Source organism: Chlamydotis macqueenii, chromosome 1 (genome assembly GCF_036417535.1).
Source record: "Chlamydotis macqueenii isolate bChlMac1 chromosome 1, bChlMac1.mat, whole genome shotgun sequence".
NCBI classification, from domain to species: Eukaryota; Metazoa; Chordata; class Aves; order Otidiformes; family Otididae; genus Chlamydotis; species Chlamydotis macqueenii.
Genome location: NC_141556.1, coordinates 17,454,859 through 17,481,584, shown reverse-complemented (window position 1 = coordinate 17,481,584; position 26,726 = coordinate 17,454,859). Strand labels below are relative to the sequence as shown.

General features: G+C 37.9%; 1 protein-coding gene across 1 annotated transcript in view; it reads right to left on the bottom strand.

The window, feature by feature from the left end:
- The window catches only part of TBC1D22A (TBC1 domain family member 22A), a 188,114-nt gene extending 162,612 nt beyond the window's left edge, over nucleotides 1-25,502 (bottom strand). Inside the window, exons 1-4 of the mRNA XM_086746912.1 lie at nucleotides 25,319-25,502; nucleotides 21,930-21,986; nucleotides 19,372-19,712; nucleotides 18,442-18,621 (exon numbers count right to left, since the gene is read on the bottom strand). Coding sequence (XP_086603038.1) covers nucleotides 18,442-18,621; nucleotides 19,372-19,712; nucleotides 21,930-21,986; nucleotides 25,319-25,380 — 640 coding nt within the window. The 5' untranslated portion in view covers nucleotides 25,381-25,502. The remainder of the gene's footprint in view (nucleotides 1-18,441; nucleotides 18,622-19,371; nucleotides 19,713-21,929; nucleotides 21,987-25,318) is intronic.
- Nucleotides 25,503-26,726: the final 1,224 nt, after the last annotated feature.

Below are 26,726 nucleotides of genomic sequence, written 5' to 3'. Positions count from 1 at the left end.
TGGTGACAAGAGAGGCAAGAACAAATTGAAGCATATACATAGAGTATCATTTTAGATATATGTAAAAGATTGTCGGTGAAGTTGTTCTAATAATACTGTTAAAATACATGAATTAGATGTATATTTTATTTGAAATATATGCATAACTCCTACAGCAAGTGTACCTATTACTGTTTTTAAGATGGGCTTTATTCTTATAAACGACCCACCAGATCACTTCATAAAATCAAATGATAACACATAACTGAAATACTTGCATTCAAGTCCTCAGGTTACCTTGAGACACATGAACGTTAACTAAAAAAAAAAAAAAAAAAAAAAAGAGCTGAGGGGGGTGAAATCAGTCTTATGGTTTTACCTCAAAATTAAAATACTAATTTCTACTCTGTAAGTTGTCCTAGCATCACACTGTTTTTATCCAATTTTCATTAGCTTTTCTTTTCAACACCTGGTTCCTCCCTTGTCCTCCCATGTTTCCTACCAAATACTTAACTTTCCCACTGAGAAGCGCTAAGTACATTCACATTCTACAGTATTTTGTAATAGCAAAATCCATTTAAAGTTGAATTTTTTCCATATAACACATGATAAAAATACTCTTTAAAAAGAAGATCCATACTGGACCCATATGTAACACACAACATGCTCAAGTGAAGAAATAGCTTGACATTATTTTGTTGAGAACACAAGAGAGCTACAAAAACATATTAAATGCCTGATAGAGGTCAGAATGTTGACTTAAGAGCAAATAAATCCACCAAGATGTCACACAAAGAAAAAACTATTTTATTACATCTCTAAAAACAGCATCTTTCCAAAAAAAAAAAAATAAAACCAGAAGCAAATAAGACACTTGACAAAACATTGTTAGAAAACAGGTATGATACGCTGCTTTTGGAAACAGCCCTGACATGATGCAAATCAGGACAAGATGTCAGCTCACAGAATATCTGGTACGGAATCCTTTCTGGCATCCAAGAAAGAAGAATGCCTTGGGTTATCTGTAGGTGTCCAAGTGTCCGGCCTCAAAAGCTGTCACCAGCCCCACACAGCTCCTGATGGCCACAGAAGCTCCAAACCTGGAACCCATTTTACAGCTTCAAAGAGACTGGATAGTTCTCACCTACAGCCACACGTTACATCTTACCAAAGAGCAGGCAGAGAGATAGAGAGAGGATGGAAAAACTAGCATTACTTTTCTAACTTCTGTCAGCTTTCTGTATGGGGAATTCTGTTCTCTCTTCAACCTGTCCACCAGCAGTTGTTTTCATTTCCTTCCTTTCCTGATTTTTTTTTCCTGTTCTCCCCTAACATGTATGACTATTCCAATGGATTCACAAAACTAAAGGATGAATGACGACTAATGGAAAGAGATGCCAAAAGTAACTTGCTAAAATGAAGCGGGTAAATTAAAAGACAGAAAGTCCGATGACGGCTGGAGCTGTATTGCATATCAAAATACTCCAGCTGTTTGACTCTTATTTTTAGCCCTTGAAGTTTTGGTAAAAAGAATTTATTTATTTATATATATATATATTTTTAATACATTTTTTTAGTATGAAGTTTGGTATAGCACCCAAAAGAAGGGGAATTATTATATACTATGTATTATAGTACTTCATACAAACCTAATATATATTACTTGCTATTAATACACAATGTACAAGCCTTCTCTGATGAATTTCCAGCAAGCGAAAGTACAACTGGGGCCTTTCTCTCACCTAAGCACTCTACTCTTATTCCAGGTCATCTTTAGTAAGGAAGATCAGTAGAATGGTAAAAGAACGATCAAAAAATTTGTCTATACAACAACAAGTGCAGGAAAGGTACCCAACGGTCAAAATAAAGAGTCTAGGTGCAGGTTATATTTAATTTCTGAAACATTTTTACTTATTGATTATTGTTGATAATTAAGGTAAAGGATGAATACAAAATCCAATTTACTCGATATTACTTCTTTGAGAGGAATGTCCCTAGAGCACTTATCCAAATGCAACTATAATTGGGGAAAATAGAAGAATTCTTGTAATTACCCATTTCCTCTACGCTGATGTCTATAATGGTTTACACAGCAGTACGAATGGCTAATATTTTACATTAAAAAAACAGGCTGAATTCTAGTTTTTCTTCCAAATAAATGCTCATCTGAACTTCACAGCTTTGTTATCTCCTGCTTTCTTTCACAACAGTCTTGGCCACACTGACACTCCTTCACAACAGTTCTGAAGAAAAGACTTGTCTTATTAAAGTGCTGAGGGCTTTGTTTTTATTTCAGGTTTCTTGTTTTGTTTTGCTTTATTTTGTTTGGGTTTTGATTTTGGGTTGTTTTTTTTTATATTGACAGCATTTCCATAACCATGATGCCATGGTCATGCCTTTTTTCCTCAAATTAGTCCATGGCTATTAGAGTGTTCTCAACTTTGTTTTTAATAAAGCCAAACAGGAAATAAAGAAATCAGGGACAAATATAGAAGAAATCTAAAGTTAGCACATTTCTGCTGTGTAGAGTACAAATAGACTCCAACCACACAGTAAGTTTATTCATTTTTATTGTATAGAACATAGCAGTATACAAGCATAGGTGTGAAGGTTTCAAACTTGAAAATCGCCATCTTGTAAAAACCTATTGGACTATATATGCTTACCGCATAGTTTGCGACACTTTAAACCAAGGCGTTACAAGAAATTAATCCTCCATCAAGACTTTCAGAATAACAAGGAAGTGTACTTGCACTTATATTTGAAACTTGTCCTCTATTTAATATTTAACCATTAAACTATTTGTCACTGGTTGAAGTGTTACATTCTCCCTAGTCGACGCATAATTCCAATTTATTTTCATTATACTAAGTCCTTCCCCTTGCAGATTTCCCAAGGAATTATATGTCCTAGTTATGAGCTGGAGAACATGCTCCCCAGCACAGGATTTCTACAAAGGAATTTTAATACCATGTACAAATCAGACACACATTTTCAACCAAGATAGCACTGCAAAAAATATCCTTGTTTCAATATAATTAGCTTTTTCTTAAAACTTCAGAACAATTATTTTGAAACTGAGAATTTGTAAAACATTCTTATCACAGAGATGATCACTTGCTAAAAATGTGAGCGTAGAATTAAGTTTAACCTACTGATTCAGAAATTAAACTAGCCAGATCCAAGAGCAGTATTTGCAAAATTTTGTCTATAAACCCTTTCCCAGACTGAAAGGATACTTTCTGAAGCAACACTTTGTACTTTAATTGCTACTCTGTCTTTCAATTGTCTCATTATTTTACGCAATTCTGTGACCAATAGTATCAAAATATTTATAAATCCCCATAGATGTTAGACTAAAAATATCTCCACTTGATTACACTAGCCAACTGTCACTTCTGCTTAGAAGATAGCATCTATTTTTTTTCAGAAACATTGTTGGATTAGGATATCTTATTATGAAGAGATAATGTGGTACATAAATGCTTCAAATTGATATAATTCATTTCACTCTGGAAGAACTTGTTTTATCTAGTTTACTACAATACATTCAAATATATGTTTCTTCTCTCTGAAGAAGAATGTTTAAAGTAATTACTCTAAAAGAAACCTTAGGACAGTATCCTTTTACTGCCTTAGATTTAAAGATTCTTCATATTCCATAAATATTTCATGAGGCATTCTACAAAGAAAACATGCCATTAATTTACCAGCTTTCTAACCCCACGAGCTATTACCAGAGCTATTACCCATTACACCTAAAGCACGAGGGGAAACAACCAAGTCTACAAGTATTTTTCTTTGAACTACAAGCTCATCATTCTATCAGTTACAAATAAATAAAAAAATAAGTCAAGAAATATTAAAGGAGTACAAAATTTCTCTGTATGCATTATTCATTTCTGATACAGCTGTTATTTCATTGAGATTACTGTAAACAGCTACATGAAGTGATGGCCTGCATGAACAACTCCACGATAGATAGGATAAACTAGATTTACGTGTTTTATGTTCCTATAACATAAATTCCTTGGGCAATTTAACTACACAAAGCTGGAAAATTCTTTCAAGGGCACAGATTCATGGAACTGCAGCTCCCCCAACAGCGTGTTACAATACAGGCAGTACATATAGAAAATAGCTTTAACAGAGGGTTTGTTATTACTATGGCAACCATAGCAACTGGTTTCCAAAATGAATAATAGCGCTGTTAGGCACTTCATTAAATTTTTTTTCAAGCAAACACTGCCCTTAATCTTCTCAATGGAACAAAGAGTTATTCTGAATGCATGCAGAAAACAGAAAACAAAGTCCAATCCAATGTTGTAAATACAAGGTAAGATCCTTTTCAGGACCTTTGCTATAAAAAAAAAGGAGGAAAGTACACCTTGTCTGCTACTTCACAACAAAAGATGGAAAAGCAGAAGTAGATGAGGTTAGTGTTAGAAGGTATGAGAAAGCAAGTGACTAGAATAAAAGGAAAACTAAGGCAATAGGAAGAGTAATAAAACTGCTAAGAAAGAATTGGAACAAGTGAAGCCAATAACGTAAATTATGACACCAAGTAATGGACAACAACTATGCCGGCAGAAGATTTTGAGTGACATTATAGTTTTACATAGTTCTCCTGCAATACTCAATTTCTGTACATCATCAACCATTTTCATTTTTAACTTAAAGCCATTCATACAGTCACTAACAAACTTTCCAAGTAGAACTAAGGTATCTCTCTATACAGAAATAGAGAAAATAGGAAATACCACTTACAGTACCAGCTAGCTAAAGGAGATAATTCTCGCACTTAGTTAAAAATAACAGTATTTGTTTCTCCAGTTTGCAAAGAAGATGGAATTTTGCAGTCTGCTGACCAACCACAAGAAAAATTAAGTTTTAAACTAATCAGCCAAGTAATAATTATTTACTTTCAGTCAATGTCAGCTGTGTTCCATCTGCCCATACCTTTTTAAAAATATTCATATGCATTTGCAACAAATAACTAAGGCATAAATTTACTTACTGTAACAGTAAAACTTCATGCTATTAAGAAAAGACTCCTAGAAAAGAAATTACATAAGCAGACTTTAAAAAAACCACTCTTGCAATATCTACGTTCAAAAATGCAATCTAACCAACAACGGTCCTTCGTAGTGAAACTATAGTACAAGAAAGGCACAAGTAAAATAATCCAGATTAATAGATACATGTCTAGATTTCCAAGCCACAGAATTCATGCAATTATTCACAAGAACTATCACTTTAGAGCTTCCCTTATTAAAATAAAAAAAAAAAAAAAACCAAAACCAGAGGTCTATCTATAACGTGCGTTTATTTACCACAAAAGAAAAGCAAATAGTTCCTTTCTTTTTGTAATTTCCCTCAATATTTTTGGCTTAGGAGGAAAGCTGCTGATAAACTCCATGATGCACAGAATAAAGAGAATCCTGATCGGGTGAAGACTTTTGCATGGAATACATCTAATGAGCTACACTTCTGCCCTTGGATTATTTCCTCCATAGGCAGGCAAAGTTGAGCTTGGAAAAGTCAAATAAAAAAGCAGACATTCTTGCAAAATGAATGAATTGACTTGGTCATCCGAAATAGTTTACAGATTGCCTTTCAACTACTGAATTTGGCTCTTTCTGTTAGTATTAACATAGTGAATTCTATGCCACTTTCAGGTATCTCACGTTTTAGTATTTCCTGCCTCTAAGGAGAGCTAATGTCTGCCAACCAACTTTAAGTGAGACTACTGGGACTGCAGTGCATTCCTCCTAAATGTTTCAGGGATTTGGAAAGACAGGAAACAAGACTGAATTTAAGTTTATGGTCAAGCACTAAGGGAAGCAGAGAAGCTGAACTTAGCTCACAGCTCATATAAATGAAAAACTGCTAGTACATACAGTAAGAAATCCTTTACTCTCATGTTAATCGCCAGCATTAACCAAGAACAAACACCTAGTTGTCAAAGAGCCTCATCTATACTTAAACTGAACATAACATTTCCAACACAATCATTGGAATAAAGATTCATAGTTACAGCAGTAAGAGCTACAATTTTTCTCAACATTCAGCAACGGGTTTAAAAGTTTTTCCCTAATTTCCCACCTCTATATCGCATCAAATTCCTGTAACCTCCAATGTATGTAAGGTTTTCTTGGTCAACTGCGCACCTGCATTGTATCTCCAGAACAGACATCCATTACTGCTAAAACACATGTGAGGGCATATCTAACTAATAAACAGTATCAGGAAGGCAGTATAGCACAAACACACACAGTGAAATGTGTTCCACTGTGACTACCTTCCCAGACAATAACTGCTTTTTATATATATATACACATACACACACTTCATCTTCCAGTTCTGGACTCAAACTTGGGAAGTACATTTTCACATTTTCACAGAAAACACTTCTTATATTTAAGCCTTCTTTCACGTATTTCTCAAACCACTACAATGGTTCCACCTTGTATTTACACCATTCTCTGTTCCAGCTTGAGCTGGTAAACATAACAATCTTAATAGGTATTAGGCTTTCATAATGAAAAGGCAGTACACATAGTAATAAATTTTAAATGCAAGACTTCACTGAAAGAAAGTTTAAGTATTTTTTTAAATAATTATCCAGATACATCTCGCAATCAGGAAAATTAATAACAATTTTGTCTTTCTTCTAGGCATTTTCTAAACCCAAACCCATTAAGTTATAAGTTCAAAGGATGCTTCTTTTGAGTTATGTTTGAAGCTGCAAAACGATTTCCAGTTATACTACATTAAAAAAATCAGATCATAATCTGTTTGCATGTGTGAAGAATGCTATCCTGCAAAGGAGACATATTTAACAGACTGTACTGATGTTTCAGAAAGTATTGGCAAGATCAGGGAATCTTATGAAAATTTCACACTATGATTCAGGTTCTGGTTCTTTTCATTATAAAATGAAGCTGAAATCAGACGGACAAAGTATCAACCCATTTTCTGGAGATTACACTTAACACCTACAATAAGGCAAAAAACATCTACAGAAAGATTATTAAGCCAATTTCTCAAGAGATGCACAAATACAAGTTATTGCAAATGAAATCACTAACCATGAATTACATTTCTATTTTTTAACAGTACCAGAGAGGGTGGCAAGAAAACATACAGGGTATCTCCTTGAGTCTTGGTAAACTGACTTACAAGCAGGATGTGCCACTCACTACAACATGTAAATTGCTAAACCTGACGTTCACGAGCTTCAGGGCCCACAGGAAGTTCAAAGTTCTCAATAGCTTTGTTGGTTACATTCCTAGTAAGTTCCTCCTCTGTTGCACCATCTGCACAATGGTGTGGGAAGCAGGCGAGGCTGCTCCCTCACAGAGTCTGTGACTACCACAGGCAACTCAGAACTGCAATTTTTAGCAGAATGCTGTCTAATTCTCTTTTTTTTCGATGAACAGTTAGTGGTAACTACCAAGGTAATTTTGTCTGTACACAGGAATTTGGATGATAATTTTAGATTTTTTTTTTTTTTAAACAGTAACCCCTTAACATCAGCTGACGTTACTGTCCCCCTATAATGCTCTATATCCAAACGCATTTGGAAAGAGAATTAGTTTAGAACTCCACATCTTGCTGAAAGTAACCTATTGCTATGAGTATAACATGGGAGATTTAAAGACTGTACTAAGAGACTAAGAGCACATTTCTTTTTGAGTGGTGTTCAGATCAAAGGGTTTAACCTACAATGCTCCCTGTGGGCTTCAGCACAAAAAGACAGTTTCACTCTCTATGCTACGCTGCTGCAATTGATATTAGCAAAAATCAGATAACAGTTGCCCAATTTATAGGCAAGTATTTCTTGAAAGAAGTCCAGAAGCCCAGAATTAGGGCTCTTCAGTGTAGTCCACAATGTCCCATATTCACTCATTCATTGAGTCATACTTGAATATCAAAGCTCACGACCAAAACAACAGGCAAAGATTTAGGGTACAGGATCCTTTTTCAGAACTGAGAAAATGGGAAGATTATTTTGCTTGTTAATAGGATTTGTAGCTGTTCAGTCTTTTTTTTTTTTTTTTTTTCAGTAAAAACTTAATTCAGAGAAAGGGGGTGTTTGGAACTTGGAACAAGAGTCTTTGTTTAAGTTAAAATTAACAAATCCTTGCTAAAGAAAAGAATACAAATATACTTTTTTTTCTACTTGAAGCTATTGATTCCAACTTCCTTCTGCAAGCTCTTTGACAGAGTTCCCCACAACATTCTTGCCACTAAATTGGAGATATGGATTTGATAGATGGACTGTTAGATGGATAAGGAATTAGCAGGATGGCCACCTCCAAAGAGTTACAGTCATTGGCTCCACTCAGAGTGGAAACCAGTAATGAGTGATGTCCATACTGGGACCAATACTATTTGATATCTTCATCAATGCCATAGACATTGGGATTGAGTGCACCCTTACTAAAGTTTGCAGATGACACCAAGCTGAGTGGTGCAGTTCATTCTCTTGAGGGAAGGGATGCCATCCAGAGAAACTTCCACAGGCTTGAGGAATAGGCCCATATGAATCTCATGAGGTTCAACAAGGCCAAGTGCAAGGTCCTGCACATGGGTCAGGGCAATGACCAATATCAATACCAACTGGGGGACAAACGAACTGAGGGTAGCCCTGAGGAGAAGGACTTGGGGATACCGGTGGATGAAAAATCAGACATGAGCAAGCAGTGTGTGCTTGCAGCCCAGAAAGCCAAGCACATCCCGAGCTGCATCAAAAGAAGCGTGGCCAGCAGGTCGAGGGAGGTGATTCTATCCCATTACTTGTGAGAGCCCACCCAGAGTGCACAAGACAGGCATGGACCTTAGAGTGAGTCCAGAGGAAGGCCACAAAAATGATCAGAGGGATGGAACACCTCTACTATGAGGAAAAGCTGGGAAATTTGGGGTTGTTCAGTCTGGAAAAACGAAGGCTCTAGGAAGACCAGAGGCATTCAGTACTTCAAGGGGGCTTATAAGAAAGACTGAGACATATTTTACCAGAGCCTGGCACAACAAAACAAGGATTAACAGTTTTAACTGAAAGTGGGGAGGCTTAAATTGGATGTAAGGAAGAAATTTTTATCATGTGGGTGAGGCACTGGAACAGGTCTCCCAGAGATGTTGTGGATGCCTCATCTCTGGATGCGTTCAAGATGCAGTTGGATAGGCCTTTGAGCAACCTGATCGACTGAAAGATGTCAGCTAGACGATCTTTGAAGATCTCTTCTGACCCAAGCCATTCTATGATACTAATTGTTGACCATTCACTTCCAGAAAGTATTTCTTGATTGAGTAGTTTTCATAAAGTATAATCAAAACATACGTGTTTCATATGTCCCAAAGAATACCGTAACTGTATAACAATGACATCATGCAATTCAGTAGCAATTGCTCTTGAAACCAGCTGAAGCTTACAATTCAAATTGCATTAATCTATATGATGCCAGGCAGTTGATATCTGATACCATACATTCAAAAAAACAATGCTAAATCTAAAAACTAATATTATAGAGTCTACATTAAATTGCAGTCAAGTTGGACAGTGAAAAAATATATTTTAGCTTTTCTATTACCATATATTCTCATGTCTGTCTGAACAAGAAATAGATTTACACAATCCTTGGTTTTACTGTGAGAGTAAAAGAAAGTAAGTATAAATGTACAGCCTTTCACTACAACCAAGAATTGTTTAAATATTAGGGCACGCAAAATCTACAACTATGTGTATGAGACACACAAGTGAGACTGATGCAGATATTTATGTTTTCAGATCAATCAAATGGAAAAAGATACAACTAGCACAGTTCTAAACATTATGAGGCAGAGGCATATGGCTTCTATATCTGCACCAATGTATCCCAAAGAGAAAATTATAAAGTTATTTGCTTTTTCCTCGCTAGACTATAATATTACATGTAGTAACAAAAATGAACCAATGTTCATTTTAAAGGAATTGTAACTTCTATAATAACACTTCCTTGTTTTTTCGTTGAAAAAATAAATTTGGCAAAAAAAATAATTTTCCTCTAATATATATGATATATGCTGACAACATTATCTGCCTTTCAGTCTCAAATAATTAAATTAACTACTTTAACTGATATTTTGAATACTAGGATAAAGGGGCATAAAAGAGGAACTGAAAAACATTCACAAAATACTGAAAGCCTGAGATCAGAGAACGTACAGAAAACAAAGAAAAATTGGAAGGAAAGAAAAAGTTAACTAGAAAAGAAAAAAATAAAGACTAGTTTGCTCTGTGTTGGACCAGTTAAAAACATGAACAGTTATTATGTAATGCAGCGACTACTATGTCAAATATCTTTACAAAAGAAGATAAATGCATCCCATGGAGACGAATTATGCAAAATCCTCTCAGAATTGTTTCAAGAACCTATTATCACCTAGCTACAATGCAAAATAATAAAATAATACCTTTAAATTGAAATATCCAACTAAAGCAGTAATGAGAATAAATGCTGACTATTACCTGAAACCCCAAGTTACGAGACCAAGTCATAGAAAACAGGAAGACAAAATACTAATCCTGCAAAAAGCAATTAATATAAGGAATTATTTATGGATATTTAGCACCAATTTCTTTCAGAAGACTTTTAATTTAAAAAAAAAAAAAAAAGATGTTCCAAAGCCTACTAGTATAGTACTAACCTATTTTGATTAGTCTTGTTTATTAGCTGAAAAGGCAAGCACATTTTGCAGATAACAAGCTAACTAGAACAGAACAGGAATCAGGGATGACATCTTTCAGTGATAATAGTTTGAAAAGACAGATATGACTAACGGCATGTCACATGAAGCAGCAGTAGGACACATGTTCACTTTGTACTATTTATCAATGAACTGGAAGAAGAATAAGCACTAACATGATCAACTACAGATAATTCAAAACTGCAGGGGGCAATAAAATTATAAATGACATGGATGAACTAGGAGCATAGAGATAAATTGCTATGCAGTTCAGTGCAGATAAATTAATGAGGCTGAGAACAAAATTAATCAAGATAATTTCAATTAATGCATTTTGTAAAGTTCTTGAAACTTTTCAATAACCTCAGTTTGACAAACAGTTTAAAGGACATAACAGATTGCTGTTACAGACTTCTATATTTATGAACCATAAATAAAATATAATTACTATGTTTAATCAGGTTTAATATACATCCAGAATATGTAAACAACTGCAAGTACAAATGAGAAAACGCTACTTTTCAAGATACTGCAACAACACAGATGGTCACTATGGTGTGAAAAAAGAACATACCTAACAGGTTTTCTTTCTAAATTTCACTTTTAGAGAATCACCCTAGAATTATTTTATTATAGTACACAGAGGCAACCAGCTACTGTTATAAGATAATCTAAGATCACATTGTTTGTAATTCCTGTAAAATTACAGAATTATTTTTTACCATTAAAGGTTCAGCTATTCTTTATGTGTTCTGTAAGACCTCACAACGTTATCTACTACTTCTGTTGCAAAGGACTGGCTAAGAGACAGCACCCCACTTAGCAGCTTGTGGCACTCTCTGGAAAGGTTTTCTTTCAGAGATTTATTTTTAGAATGAGTAAGAGAAACAGATGAGTTTTTTTAAAAGTGCAAAAAACCCAGAGCTTTTGAAGGCAAATATAGGATACAGCAATATGAATAAATTAAGATAGGAAGGCTTTACCATTTTCATGAGTGCTTTCACAGGGCCTTCTATTATTTTTACCAAGGTAGTATGCTAAAACTTTAATATGTTATTTTGTTCAAACTTGGAATACATTGTGATTAAGTATAGTCACCTAGACATACAGAACAACTTCACATCTTAAGAAATTATTTGTTTTGACTCGAAAAAATTTATATTCATGTGCTATATTCTATCATAGTTATGTTGCATAACTATAGCATTACAATGTTATGAAATTTTATTAAATCAAGAGAACACAGTACACCAAGCTTACTGCTGGTTATTGTTCAATTTAAATAAACATGTTTGTGACATCCAATTACATACTCATTAGCTATGTGTGTAAAAAAAGGCAGAAAATTAGTTGAGTTGAAGATAAAGAGGAAGTTAAGGAAATGCTTCAGTAAGCTATTCTTTAAACTGATATTACAAAACTCATCATATAACTGCTCTGCTGAAGTTCCAAGTATGAGACAACTTGTTTGTTGTTATAAGTCAGTCTGATTTTATCTACATAGTTTGTTTATATTGTGTTTGCACAGCAAACAGCTTCCTAAAACATTGTACAAGGCCACTTAAAAACACAAGTCTAACAAATTTAATAGAATTAAACTTAAATTGGAAACCTGATAGAAACAGTAGTATTATCTCTCTCAAATAAGTAAACAGTGATCTGTTGAAGGAAAGAAATTTCTTCTCAGAGACATCCACCCTGCACTGTTTTCTTAAAGTCTCATGCCATCCCCTCCCCTCCCCTTAAAGCAACCATTTGTTTGCAAAAGATTCTGCAAACACAGAGCCCATCTTCCTTCAGTAACCCAAGGTTCATTACAAGGAAAGACAAGGCCTGAAATGAAGTGAATCTACATTAAATTGACTGTAAGGTAAGAATAAGCACAGCTCGATTGCACAAAACAACTACTGTAATTTTTTCTCTCTGAATAACCTCATATGCAGCACCAGGAGTGGGAGGTTACAAAGACACAGAGGCTCTACAGTCTACTCTGCAGTTGTCTACTAAACACAGGTGCACAGCTACCTCTAATCCTATCCTGCTTCCTGAACAAACACCCCATACACCTCACTGTGATCTAATTGACAGGGGTCAGTCCTCAAGTCCCTCTCCAACCAAAACCGCTTCTTACAACAGGCTCCTTCTACCAGCCCACATTTCTTGCCATAATATGTCTCCGCTCGTTTAGCGGCTTTCATTTTGTAACGTTAACTTTATGAGATTATTTCCCCATCCTTCGCATTTTATTAATACTTGAAGGCATGTTGTCAGGGCTGTTTAACACCTCTTCCTGCAGCACAATTCATATACTCAGAAGTAACATTTCTGTAGAAACTGAGTGTGGTGGGTTGACCCTGGCTGGACAGCAGGGTCCCATTAGAGCCACTCTATCATTGCTCTCCTCAGCTGGACAAGGGAAAGAAAATATAAAGACAAGCTTGTGGGTCAAGATAAGGACAGGGAAAGATCATTCACCAATTACTGACATGGGCAAAAGACTCTACTTGGGGAAAAATTAACTTATTAGCAATCAAAACAGAGTAGAATATTAAGAAATAAAACCAAGTCTTAAAATCTAATCTTATGCAAATCTCAAAACATCTTCCCCCCACTCCCCCTTTCTTCTCCGGCTTAACTTTACTCCCAATTTTCTCTACCTCTTCCCCTCGAGTAGCACAGGGGGATGGGGAATAGGGATTGCAGTCAGTGAATCACACATTGTCTCTGATGTTCATTCCTCCTCAGTGAAAGGACTACTCACACTCTTCCCCTGCTCCAGTGTGGGGTCCCTCCCACAGCAGACAGTCCTCCACGAACCACTCCAGCATGGGTCCTTCCCATAGGCTGCAGTTCTTCACAAACTGCTCCAGCATTCGTCCCTTCCATGGGGTGCAGTCCTTCAGGAACAGGCTGCTCCAGCATAGGTCCCCCACAGACCCATAAGTCATAGAAGCACAGAATCATAGAACGGTTAGAATTGGAAGGGACTTTTAAAAGCCACCTAGTCCAAGTCCCCTGCAAGGAGCAGGGACATCTCCAACCAGATCAGGTTGCTCAGAGCACCATCCAACCTGGCCTCGAATGTTTCCAGGGATGGGGCATCCACCACCTCTCTGGGCAACCTGTTCCAGAGTTCCACCATCCTCATTGCAAAAATTTTTTTCCTCATGTCTAATCTGAATCTATCTCCCTCTCTTTTAAGACCAGTACCCCTCATCCTATCACAACAGCATCTGGTGAAGAGTTTCTCCCCATCTTTTCTGTAGGCCCCCTTTAGGTACCAGAAGGCCACTATAAGGTCTCACCAGAGCCTTGTCTTCTCCCAGACTGAAGAACCCCAGCTCTCTCAGCCTGTCTTCATAGAAGAGGTGCTCCAGCCCTCTGATCATCCTCGTGGCCCTCCTCTGGACTCGCTCCAACAGATCCACCACGTCCTTCTTATGTTGGGAGCTTCAGAGCTGGATGCAGTGTTCCAGGTGGGTGTCACAGGAGCAGAGTAGAGGGGCACAATCACCTCCCTCGACCTGCTGACCACGCTTCTTTCAATGCGGCCCAGGATTCGGTTGGCTTTCTTGGGCTGCAAGCACACATGGCCAGCTCACATTGAGCTTTTCTTCAACCAACACCTCCAAGTCCTTCTCCTCAGGGATGCCCTCGTTCCATTCTTCACCCAGCCTTTATTTGTGCCTGGGATTGCCCCAACTGCCTGGGGCACCTCCCTGACATCATAGCAATAGTCATATAAAAAGAGCCAAATGGAAAAAAGGCGTATGATTTGCATCTGTTTACTATGCAAACTACAGAAATGCCTTCAGGACAGAGAAGTAAAGTGTGTTAGGAGGGTTTAAGGGAAGACTCGGAACACCTTCAAGGGCAATTATAAATGACAAGAGTGAAGTTATTAGTTCAGCTCTACAAAACATTAAAAAATGAGTTAAGGGCACTTTTGAGCCATGGAAATAGGCTCTTTATTAATAAATAACAGTTAAGTAACCTAAAATATTTAATTCCTTTGTATTCTGAGAATTCTGGGTTTGTTTCTTTTCCTTTCCTTTCCTAGTTTGTGTCCCTCAAATTGTGCCTTGCTCTAATTATTTGTGAAGGTAAGTATCTGCTGAACAAAACTGTACACAGAAACTTTGAGAATGGTTCTGTCACTATGTATTTATGCAATACTTACTACTGGATTCATATCCTGATTGCAGACTACACTTGATATATTATTTTGTAATTTGTTGTAGTTGATAGAACCTACCTACTTCCACAACTTCACAATATCCAACCTGTGGACCAAACCCAACTCCAAAATCTATTAGTGGACTTCGATGGCTAAGATAATCTTCATTTCCAAGTTTATATCCATAATCCATCTTTTTGAGAGTTTTCTTGTGAAAGAACACACTCTTTCACAACCTTTAGTTGACATACAAGACTAACATTGCATTTTACACTGTCTTTATAACATAATCATTATTCAAGTGTGACTGAAAGGATTTCAAGGTCATTCGTATTACTTTGTGTTCTTAGTCTATGTTGATTTCTCACGTTATAATAGAAAAGACTTGAGTTGAAAATGTGCATGACACTGTTTCAGTTCCACAGATTAACTTATTTTTATATTGCTTTGAAAGGACTTGTCACATCTCTTTTAACAACATGCAGAACTATATCAAGAAAACAAAGTCAACAGAACTACTGTACTACTTCCAAGCAAAACTAGCACTACTACATGTAGAAATGGACAGAAATATTTGCTAAAATGTCTCCAAGACTACTATCCATCAATCCAATTTATGACGACAAACAAAACCCAACTATCTGTGAATCTTACACAAAACAATCCACACATACCACAACACCACGCACACACATACAGAGAGTGAGCCAGCTGCAACAGAATAGCTACCTGTCCCTTCATCGCCCACTACAAATCTTAGCTTGGAGCCTGTTACCTAGTTCTACACCTTAGTCTATTTTCACTATAACTCTGGAGGAGAGGAAGAAAAAAACAAAAAAACAAAAAACAAAAAAAAAAAAAAAAAACAAAACAAAAAAAACCAAAACAAACCAAAAAAAACCACAAAACCAACATACAGAGCCCAAAGCAGTTTCCCAGGCTACTACTGTCATTGAATCAAGACTCCTCTGTAAACACACAATCTTCATTGTAACACAGAGCTAAATAAAACCACTCCCAAAAATGGATACTCACGTGCACACACCACATTCTGATGAACTGTATGATCATATGATCATCTGCATATACATGTTTGTATGTGTATATATGCATATACACACACTTTGCTTAATATATACATATATAATGTAGTCCAAGCACTATCACATATGATCTACTACTAATAACGTCATGATCATCAAGAGTTTACATGTAATCAATAAAGAGTTAATTTCTTTCACTAAGAAAAATCACAAATTATTTATAGTTTTATTAGAAAATGCCACTAGATGTATTCCAGATCGTGTGAGGGATCTCAGTGATGGTCCTTGTAGGGCCACTGTGGGAAATTACAAGCTGCACACAGCTGCGAGAACGCAACCTTGGAGAGGGGAGCTAGGAGGGTTGTTATTGAGCAGAATGTTGCTGCTATCCGGGAACCGCTGTTAGCCAGCAGGGCACGTACTTGGCAGGCCTTGCTGCATGCGCTGGCCACGCATGCATCAACACCTGGTCAGTACTCTGCCACTGAATCTGCTGAGGGGATAAACAGAGGCAGCTTAGCGCAGAGGGGGAGAGAAAGAACCCAGAGCACACTCTACGAACAACAGCCCTGAGGGTGCTGCGGCTATCTCCATTCTCTGCTCTGATCCCGCTCATCATCATCCTTCTGCTCGGCAGCGTCTCCGGCTTAGCTGGGTTGGTAAGACTCTCACAAAAGGGAAGACAATACACTGGTAACTGCTTATGCTAGGAACTGCAACTGCTTATGCTAGGAACTGCTTCTGCAAGGCTATAATAGAGCAATAAATACTGTTGTGCTTTTAAATATCATATGCTGGGTGATCTTTGTACATAGGAATCCTACGAACCGGTTACATAGATACAAAAATGAAAGCATTTGTATTAAAAAAAAAAAAAAATCAAAACTGGACTTAAAATTCTAATTCACTCAACTTTAAATTCTGTATTCGTTACAGTTTTTACAGCAAGAGAAAGAACAAGATTTCCATAAAAAGGCATTATTTAGTGATATTTACAGGAAAGAATATCGAGGCTTATTAGATATAAGAGAACACACTCAAATTTCATATTCCTATGTATATTTCTGTGTGAGATTTGGAAAGTTTAACAGGGAAAAAAAACAAATGCAGTTTGTTTAAATAATATTGACTAAACTCTCACCCACAGTCAGGGTGACTGCACTGTGGTGAGTGGAAATTTATTTTCACTCCCTTCCAAAATATTACACTTTCATCCCTAAGTTTGGTTTACTAGGAAAGGATTCCCGTCTAATTAGACAGTAGAAGCTAAATGGATAGGTTTAAATTAAACTTTGTCTTCCCTCTGGCTTTGTAACCTTATGTAACAAAGATTTCTACCGTTACAACATACTTAAAAGTTACGTGAGTTTTCATGCCAGTCACAATCACACAGCTCATAACATCTGTTAAATCAAAGGAAGAAAAAGTGATATCTGATTATCATTTTCAATATATAAATATATTGAAAATATACATGCATATAAAATATGTAATTTGTTTTAAAACCTCAGAGTTTATTCACAGTTGCATTTTGTAAGAATGTTCTATAACTCACTGAAGTGTTAAGTTTCATCTAGTTAGTATTGTTTCCATAGTTCTACTTAGCTAGCATCAATCTCAAGTAAGACACAACATAGAAAGTAGGGGGGGGGGGAAGCCACAGCTTGGACTATATTATACCGAACAAGTCTCATGACAACTACAGGGCAGGAAAGCATCAATTCAAGAACTGCAAACATGCAGTTTCTACTTCCTTCCATAACAGCTTCCTGTAAATATCTTCCAGAATGGTCTAACTCAAAGTTGATTTTGTTTAGTAATTATTTTGACATAAACTCCTACCTCTAAGTGACTAACCAGGTTCTCCAAATGCAGTGTACTATTTCTACTTGCTCCAGATTTTCACTTGGGATACAGAGCCATTTGATTCTGTGATACCCTCTCAGTACTTGTATTTACTGTTCAGCAGTTAACATCCAGTGCACAAAGGGAACAGTCAAGTTATCTGACAATAGATTTGTTTTCACATTAATATGTCGTCAGCATTCACAGATGAGACACAGAACTACTGTATCAGTCTGTGAGTATGAAGAACGCTCACTGAGCAGACAACCAGTAATACTTCCACGCCTCATCGTTTTCCACATTCATATTTCTAAGCGTGAGATCATTCTTATACTGCATGCTGTTCCATTATGAGGCATTAACAATAAACACAGCTAATTATACTTTGTTTTTTCCTCCAGAGATTAGTCCAGTAGGAAGAATAATATGACAGACAAGAACAAGAAAGCCTACTAACGTATTTATAGTATGTATGCAAATTGCACATTACAAGCATGAATGCTACAAGCATTCAATTATATTCCGTCTTTCTTTTACAAGATCAATTCTAAATGTTGAAAGGATTAGATTCTAACCAAACCATCAGGTAGAACAGTACATCAAACAGGAAAATTTTATAGTTAAATAATAATTTAGATATAATTCATAGCTCCTATAAGAAATACTCACCAAGATCTGTATTGGGGCCAGCAAGTAGCTGCTTAAATTTGTCTAATCGGGATGCTTCTCTTTCCGTTAATGCAGGAGTAACTGAGGTACTGTGGTCTGCCATTCCACTCACTGAGGGAGGTGTGGAAGTTTGTGGAAGGGACTGTGATCTCTGGATGGAAGAATTTTCACTAGCATTATCTGAAGGGAAAAAGAAGCATAACAGTTAGCTTCAACTAGCAAGAAGGCTACTAAGAACTTGAATTTAATTTGTAAATTTAAAATAGAATTGTGTTTTGGAGAACAAGTATAGCACAAGTCTGGACTTCAAATGACTTGAATTTAGCAGGAGGAGAACTCTTCCAAGCAGTATTCCACAATTAAAACACATCAATTAGAGAGCATACTAACAGCAAGGCTAACTGATTTCTAAAATCTCTCTGCTACTGAAAGCTGTGTCTATCCCCCTCACCATTTTAAAAAAGTCGTTATCATTGCTTACTATAAAGTTTATACATAAAACAGACGAGATCACATGAGGGTGAACTTCCCAGTCCATATGCATGGTTTTCTCCAGTTTTTCCAATATAATTCATACAATAGCATTCTAATAACAATTTTTCACAGTAGTAGGAATACTATTAATTGCATACATTTTGGTGCAGTTAACCATTAAAATCCATTCAACAGTGCAACTTCCTTCCAAAACCGAGAACGTATTAAGACTGAAAACAAAAAAGTTTAATTATCCTTCCCTCACTTATATATTTCTCACACACACGCTTTACAGTTCCATATGGCATGCAGTATCTCCGTCAAATAAACTAATATTGATTAATAATACTTTCCTGAGGTACTAAAAAAATGTTGGGAAGGGGTTAATGTCTTAAAAGGTTAATATTATAGCTCTCCTCATTTGATTTTCAACATGTTTTTAATTTTTTAACATACCTAATGAACTCGATGTATGGCCTTCACTGACTGATTTAACAAGCCTATTATCACCACATGCAATTGAAGTTAGCTCCGCAGATTCCACTTGTTTTCCTTCCTTTAGATGTTCTTCCTGAAATCTATGCTGTTCCTGTAACTTGCTGTGATTCTGAATTACTTTATGAGCCGTTTCCATGACCACTTCTGTATTTAAGTTTTCAGCAGCTATTGCTAAGAGTTCATCATCATCATCGCCAAGATCCCAAGCATCACTTGTGTTACTTTCAAATTCTTGAAAGGTGCTGACTCTCTTCAGTTTCACTGGAGTTGTAGGTGGCTTTGAACCTGGTTTTATCAAGCTATTCAAAAACAAATAAACAATATTCAGAGAACTAGTAATGAAGTAAGCAAAACACTATGGATAGGGCCAAAAAGCAAAAGTACACACTTGACATTATATAGGTAGCAAATATTTATCTTCCACCACTCATGTTACTGCTACATCCACCCATGACAACATACAGCTGAATATGTCTGAGAACAATGGCAGGTAAAAATTGATTCTTCTCGGCTTTGAATAGAAGCTGAAAAAATCCTCCCTTCCCTTGCCTTGGAAAAAAAAAAAAATTTAAAAAAAATTAAAAAATAAAAAAAAGACCAATCCCAAAGTCAAATAAAATGAATACTACTGGAATAGCTTATAAGATACACAGGACACATTGCACTTTCCCTTGCTTCATGAACTTCTGTAGAGATTTCAGACCTTTCCGTGTAATTGCTGCGTAACAACATAGGAGCAGTAATCAGGTCTACTCCTAAGTCATTATAAGCAATCATGTAACACAACAACTGTCATAAACAAATCAAGCCTCACCTTAAAACTTATTAGATCTATCATTCCTCCCCATTCAGGCGCTCCAGTACAAACTGCTTCAGAACTTTGCTCTTCTCATAGGCAGGATATTTCCTCTAGTCACTAGATTAAGCGTATGCTGATCAGCTCCTAACCTTTCGTCCCTCTGTCAACACGCAGTATAAGAGAGATGAACCAAGTGTCCTTCCCTAGTTTAGCACTTGCTCTCACTTACATTAATGTAGAGCAATCACATGTCCCTCCAGATTTCAGCTAAATAAGGCATTGAGAGAGTTTCCCAGTCTGCTCTCAAAAAAATTAAAAAAAGAGACAAAAAGAGTTACTGCCATTAATTTAACTGCCCTTTCTGACCATCCCTGTCTTTCCATCTGTGCTAGTTTAACTTTTTTCTGCTAAGACAAGGCAGCCAGAACGGGAAATCTGAAGAAGTTCTCACACAGTCTTCATACAATGTCAGTAACATTTGCTACATGTTACAAGGAATATCTTTCCTAACAGGTGCTAAACACTAACACTTTCACTCAACTTGTAACCATTGTCTAAAACAGCAAAGTCTTTCTCCTCTTCTGTCATCACTCCAAGCAACAAGCTTCTCATTTTTGTTATTGGGTTTGTCTTTACAACTACACGTTTTGAATCAGTTCACCCCATCTGTTTTTCTTCCGTTCTCAAGGTCACACATTTCAACTGCCTTCAACTCTGTATCATCTGAAAACTAACTAGCACACGTTTACTTCTTGTGGCATTTCAAATCAGCTCTTAAAAAGAATCCACTAGAAGTATGACCTCCTTCCAAGCCAATACTTTTCCTCTGACATTACTTTTTGTCACTGCTGCTCCGGGCCATTCATTTCTTTGGTCACACAGTTTTCCCAGAATTCTCATGTACACCAACGTTTTAACAGCAATGCTGGTTTCAAAGCAGCTGCGAAATCTAATAACAAACCAAAAATAACCTTGTCCTTAGCAAAGCTTAAAACAAACTTAAAACAAAAAGACAATAAAGCAAAATATGAAAAGCAGAACCCATTAGAATGTAACATTTTGCTAAACACTTCAGCCATAACGAGATGAAAAATCATTCACTTGCTTTAGTTGTGGGTTATCAGCATGAAATTTATTTGGTTACTAGTGATGTTTAACATAATGTTGCCACGTTCATGTACATTGTGTTCCAATATCCAATAATCACGATCTAAGGCAACAAACTCTTAAATCACTGTTAAATCTATCCTACTTACTATCTTCCCACCCACAAGCAAAATCTCACCTTTGCCTCAAAATCACCTACCCCACAACCTGACTTTTTTCTCTTATACATAGACAAATAAATGCAGTCCATAAACAGAAAGATGCATGCAGGAAAGCTGCTTACACCCAAGTTGTAAGCTTCATCTGCTAAATTAAGATTAGTATTTACCATAAAATTTCTTATTTATAAGGAACTTCAAACAAGTATTAAAAGTTGGCAATCTATGTTAGTTAAGAACTGAACAGCTCAACAAATGAGCATCAGGAAGTCACAATATGGTAAGCATAAGGAAGTCACAAAAGAGAAGTTAGAACAGAAAAGTCAAGATTACGACAAAAATTGAAAAAGGAAGATTAATAATAAGCTTTACAGCCAACAGGGAAGAATAAAAGGAGAGAAGGCAGAGGAGATCCAAACTACCCAGAATATGTAAATATTAGATTGACTTACGTTCCATGTAATAATGGATCAAAAGGCGGATGCTGAGCTCCATACACATGTTGAATACTAAAGGAAAAGAGAGTTATCACAAAAATAATAAAACATTTGAGTTTTTTCTATGTATTAAATAGTCAATAATAAACAGAACTGAAATGTTTCAACAGTTTTCCATTTCAAAGAATCCCACATATCACTAAACATAATGAAGCTGAAAATGAAGTGTATACTAAAAAGAAATTTAATAAAAATCATAGGTTTGCCAAATAGGAGATCTTTTTGAGACCTAGGCTAACTTAGACTGACTTATTTGTCTGGCCAGTAATCAAAACAGGAAAAAAGTTAAGAATAAGAATCTACTCTACTTTTAAACTATTTCTGTTTTCTGATTTATTACTTCTTCATTTATTTAGTGCAAAAAAAAACCAAACAAACAAAAATTCAAATAAATGTCTGCAAAGATTGAATCCTCTATGTACCCTTGTCACCCAAAATCCAACCAGTCAATTCTTAACTGTTAATATAGCACAAGGCTGATAAATTTAAAGAAAAATTCAAAAGATGTCATTTTAGAGAATAAAAGCCATGGGAGTATTAAAAATAAATGCTCTGAAATAAATAAGCTTCCAAAGACAGATCTACTCACTACAATCCCTAACATTACAAAACAGCATGTTACTGTGTAAACAATAAAACTCTCTACAAACTAAAAGTTCACTTCCTCCCAGTAGTCAGCTATAAAATTATTTTCTAAGTAAAAAATCTCCACATAAAACAATAAAGATTTACATGTGGCTTCACAATGGAAATAATTATTACAAAACTCCCTGACTGGAGGGGGAGCAAGCCATACACAGCATTAACATCTACGTAGAACTATACTAAAAAAACATATAAACAGAGACAAACGTGCCCTGCCGACAAATCAAAACCAGTCTCCAGTCATAAATATAAATAAGTCCAACCTTAGTAAGCCTGCGATAGAAACAAGCCAAAAAAACTGCAGTCCTAACAAATGTTAAGACAGGCTTAGCGTTATACTACAGGGGCAGTATTAAAAACAGTGAAATTAGCCTTAGAGACCACTAAGGGTGGTGTTTTAAAAACTCCACCGATTTTTATGTGATTCCAAGCAAATCAAAAAGTCAGTCCATCACCAGTCTTTCTACATGAGCAGGCAATGCGCCCTTCCTTGCGTCCCAGAAGGCCAACCGCAGCCTGGGCGGGGAGGTCATTCTGCCCCTCCAGGTGAGACCCCACCTGGAGTACTGTGTCCAGTAGGGACATGGACCAGTTGGAGAAGGTCCAGAGGAGGGCCACAAAGATGATAAAAGGGCTGGAGCGCCTCTCTTATGAGGACAGGCTGAGAGAGTTGGGGCTGTTCAGCCTGGAGAAGAGAAGGCTCCAGGGAGACCTGATAGCAGCCTTCCAGTACCTCAAGGGGGCCTACAAGAAAGATGGGGAAAGGCTGTTTAGTAGGGCCTGTTGCAATAGGACGAGGGGTAATGGTTTTAAAATAGAGGGGGGTAGATTTAGATTGGAAATTAGGAAAAAAATTTTTTACAATGCGAGTTATAGAACACTGGAACAGGTTGCCCAGAAAGGTGGTGGAGGCCCCATCTCTGGAAACGTTCAAGGCCAGGCTGGATGAGGCTCTGAGCAACCTGATCTAGTTGGGGATGTCCCTGCTCCTTGCAGGAGGGTTGGACTAGATGACCTTTGAAGGTCCCTTCCAACCCTAACCATTCTATGATTCTATGATTCTAAAACAGATGGAGGTAGATTTATGTTAGACGTTACTAAAATTTTTTTTACAATGAGGGTGGTGGAACACTGGCACAGGTTGCCCAGGAATGGGGCATCCACCACCTCTCTGGAAACGTTCAAGGCCAGGTTGGATGAGGCTCTGAGCAGCCTTATCTAGTTGAAGATGTCCCTGCCCCTTGCAGGGAAGTCGGACTAGGTGACCTTTGAAGGTCCCTTCCAACCCTAACCATTCTATGATTCTACATGACTGCATGCCATACACGCTCAAGTACGCTCCACGGCCAAGTCTCCTCCTGCTCTACGCTCACATGGGGATCAGGAGTCACCTTCCATCTCAGCCTACAGACAGAGCCTGCCTTTTCCTTCAGACACTCTGTGAATGACCATGATAGGAATCCACTCAAATATAAAGTAACAACAATTCTTTCCATATAATAATAATAAAACATATTCTCCACAGCATCCTTGTTTTCCCACATGTAGTTGCCTGCAAATTAATTTACTGCAATTATTCATAGACCCTGTGTAATCGAGGAGGGTCAAAGTTGTTTTACCCTCAAAGGACTCAGCAAAGTTACAAAATAAGAAGTTCAGAGAGACAAGAACCGTTGGACTGAAAGAGTTAGTTTATAACTAGCAACACAAAACCACTACCAGTTAGTGCCTATGGGTAACTGAGAATAGAAGTTAAAAGTATGAGTAGGATTATTTTACTGAATTCAGGTAAATGGTATGAAGTATAGAGTCACTGTTCTCTGAATACACCAAGAACCCGCATCATTCTTACAAAAAGAACATAAAAAACTGAATTGCTCTACTGTGAGAACAGTTTAGGGACGGAAGCAGAGAATATTATTGTTAATTAATCATCTAAACCGCCTTAGCCTGACACAATAGTCAAAAGAGTTAATGTGACTTTGGAGGTGTATTCCCCGGAAAATTTTGAAGGGGAGAATGTGTTTGCCGCTCCTAGGAATGATACGACAACTGGGTCTGCCATTCACACTTCAGGAAAAAAGTTGAAAAAAGTAATGACACTTTGAAACATGAAAGAGAAACTAAAATATGGCTATATGCCTACAAAGCACAGCTTCCTGCATAGTATTTCAAAACAACACAACTTGCATCAAGTCACAAAACTCCATAACTTGTATCATCGCTAGGAGTGACAAAAACGTTCTCCCATTCAAAGTTTTCCAGCAAATACATCCTCAAAGTCACATTAACTCTTCTGACCCTGACACCAGGCTAAGAGCACACGGTCAAGTAATTATTTAACAGCTTTTGTGGTGCAAGTTATACTCATCGCTTACTGAGACCACCAGCGATCTCCGATCAGGGAACTGGAGGCGCCCGACACCGAAACGCCCTGGGCACTGAGCTCACGAGAGAGGGGCGGCCGGAGGGGCCCTACGCCAACCCACCTACAAGCAGCGACCGACCGGACACCATGCCCGCAGAGGGAACAGGACCGAACTAAGCGGCCGAGGGGGCAGCAACACTGTGTTGGAGAAACAACGACGAGGGACGGGCTCGGCGGCGGGGCTGGGCTGAACCGCTCCCCGCGGCCCGGCGCTACCGGGCTGGGGGCGGGACGGGCCCGCGGGCCCCGACCTTCCCGCAGCCCCTCTCACCTGCCCGGCACCTTCGCGGCGCTCCGCTTCCAGAATTGCTTCCTGCCCCCGTCGCTCGCCATGGCGGCCGTCACCTCATCCCTGTCCCCTCGGCGCTGCTCGGAGCCCGGCCCGCTCCCTCAGGCTTCACTCCCCTCCACTCCTTTCCACAGGAACACGACTGAGCGCCGCCATCTTGGGACTAGGAAACAACCCCGCTGCTCATTCGCCCACCAAGGCGGCTGAGAGGTTTCGACCAACCAGAAGTGACAGTGCTGCCGGATGAGTCAGGTTGGACCAATCGCAGCGAGGTGGTGTTGGACGGTGGGTGGGGAAGGCCCGTCAGGCAGAGCCCGCTGCGGTGGTGGTTCCGGTCGGGGCTGGTGTGATGGTGGCAGGGCAGCGTCCGCCCTTGCCTCCTTGGGAATGGTCGGCGTGAAGGATGGAGCAGGGGCGGCAAGAAGGCAGCTGGCAGCTGCGGGGCTGGGCGGGCCGGCCGGCCGGCCGGCCGGCGTCAGGAGCCTTGGCAGGGTCCTGTCGCTGCTGTAAAGCCAGGCTGAGGCCGCCAGCGCCAGGGAGCCTCTCCCTTCCCTTCCCTTCCCTTCCCTTCCTTTCTCTGAGCTTGTCGCGGTGTGCGTGGTACCAGCCTGGAACGGTACAGAGACCCGCTCTTGGTTCGACCTGTGTTTAACTAAGTTAGTCCTATAAAGTCAGTTTTTATGTCATGGTACTCCAGGTATGATGTTTTCAGGCTTTAATCCTTTCTGATTTAACCATAAAGAGAAATTCAGAGTACGCTTCAGGATGAAATGCAAAGCTCGTCATGTCAATGGAAGAAGAGGTTAACTGAAGATAAGAAGACAGACTTCATTCAAGTTAGATCTAACACTGTTTTGCAGCAAAATACATCAGATTATTTCCACTTTATTTTTTCCAATTGCTTATAATTGTTTATGCAATTGCTGCAGGTGGGAGGCTTTACTCTTTCTCAAGTTCAAAGCTCTCCTGAAGATTGGACTCCTCCAATCATTGTATCTACTCTGTTTATTTGATTTGAGATGATACAAAACGGAGGGTCTTTTCACCTGTCTGTAGTTGTCAGCAATTCTGATTCAAGGATACATCACTTCTGCAAACAAAATAGGCATGGTTTTATGTTACTCTTTGGAGTATGGCTCTTGAGAAAACAATGCTGATTTACAGAGTTTTTTGCTACATCCTAATGCAACACTAATTTAATATGTCAAAGATTGCTCAGGGAACATTCTGGCATAATTAACTCAAAAACTGGCATGTAGTGTAATACCTGATCTGCAACACAACATTTGTTCTTTAGTATGTATTTCTTGTGTAGGTTATTTACTAAGAATAAAAAAATAATGACATTTTCTGCCTGCTTTGGGGTTTACTTTAGCAATTATCCTCAAAG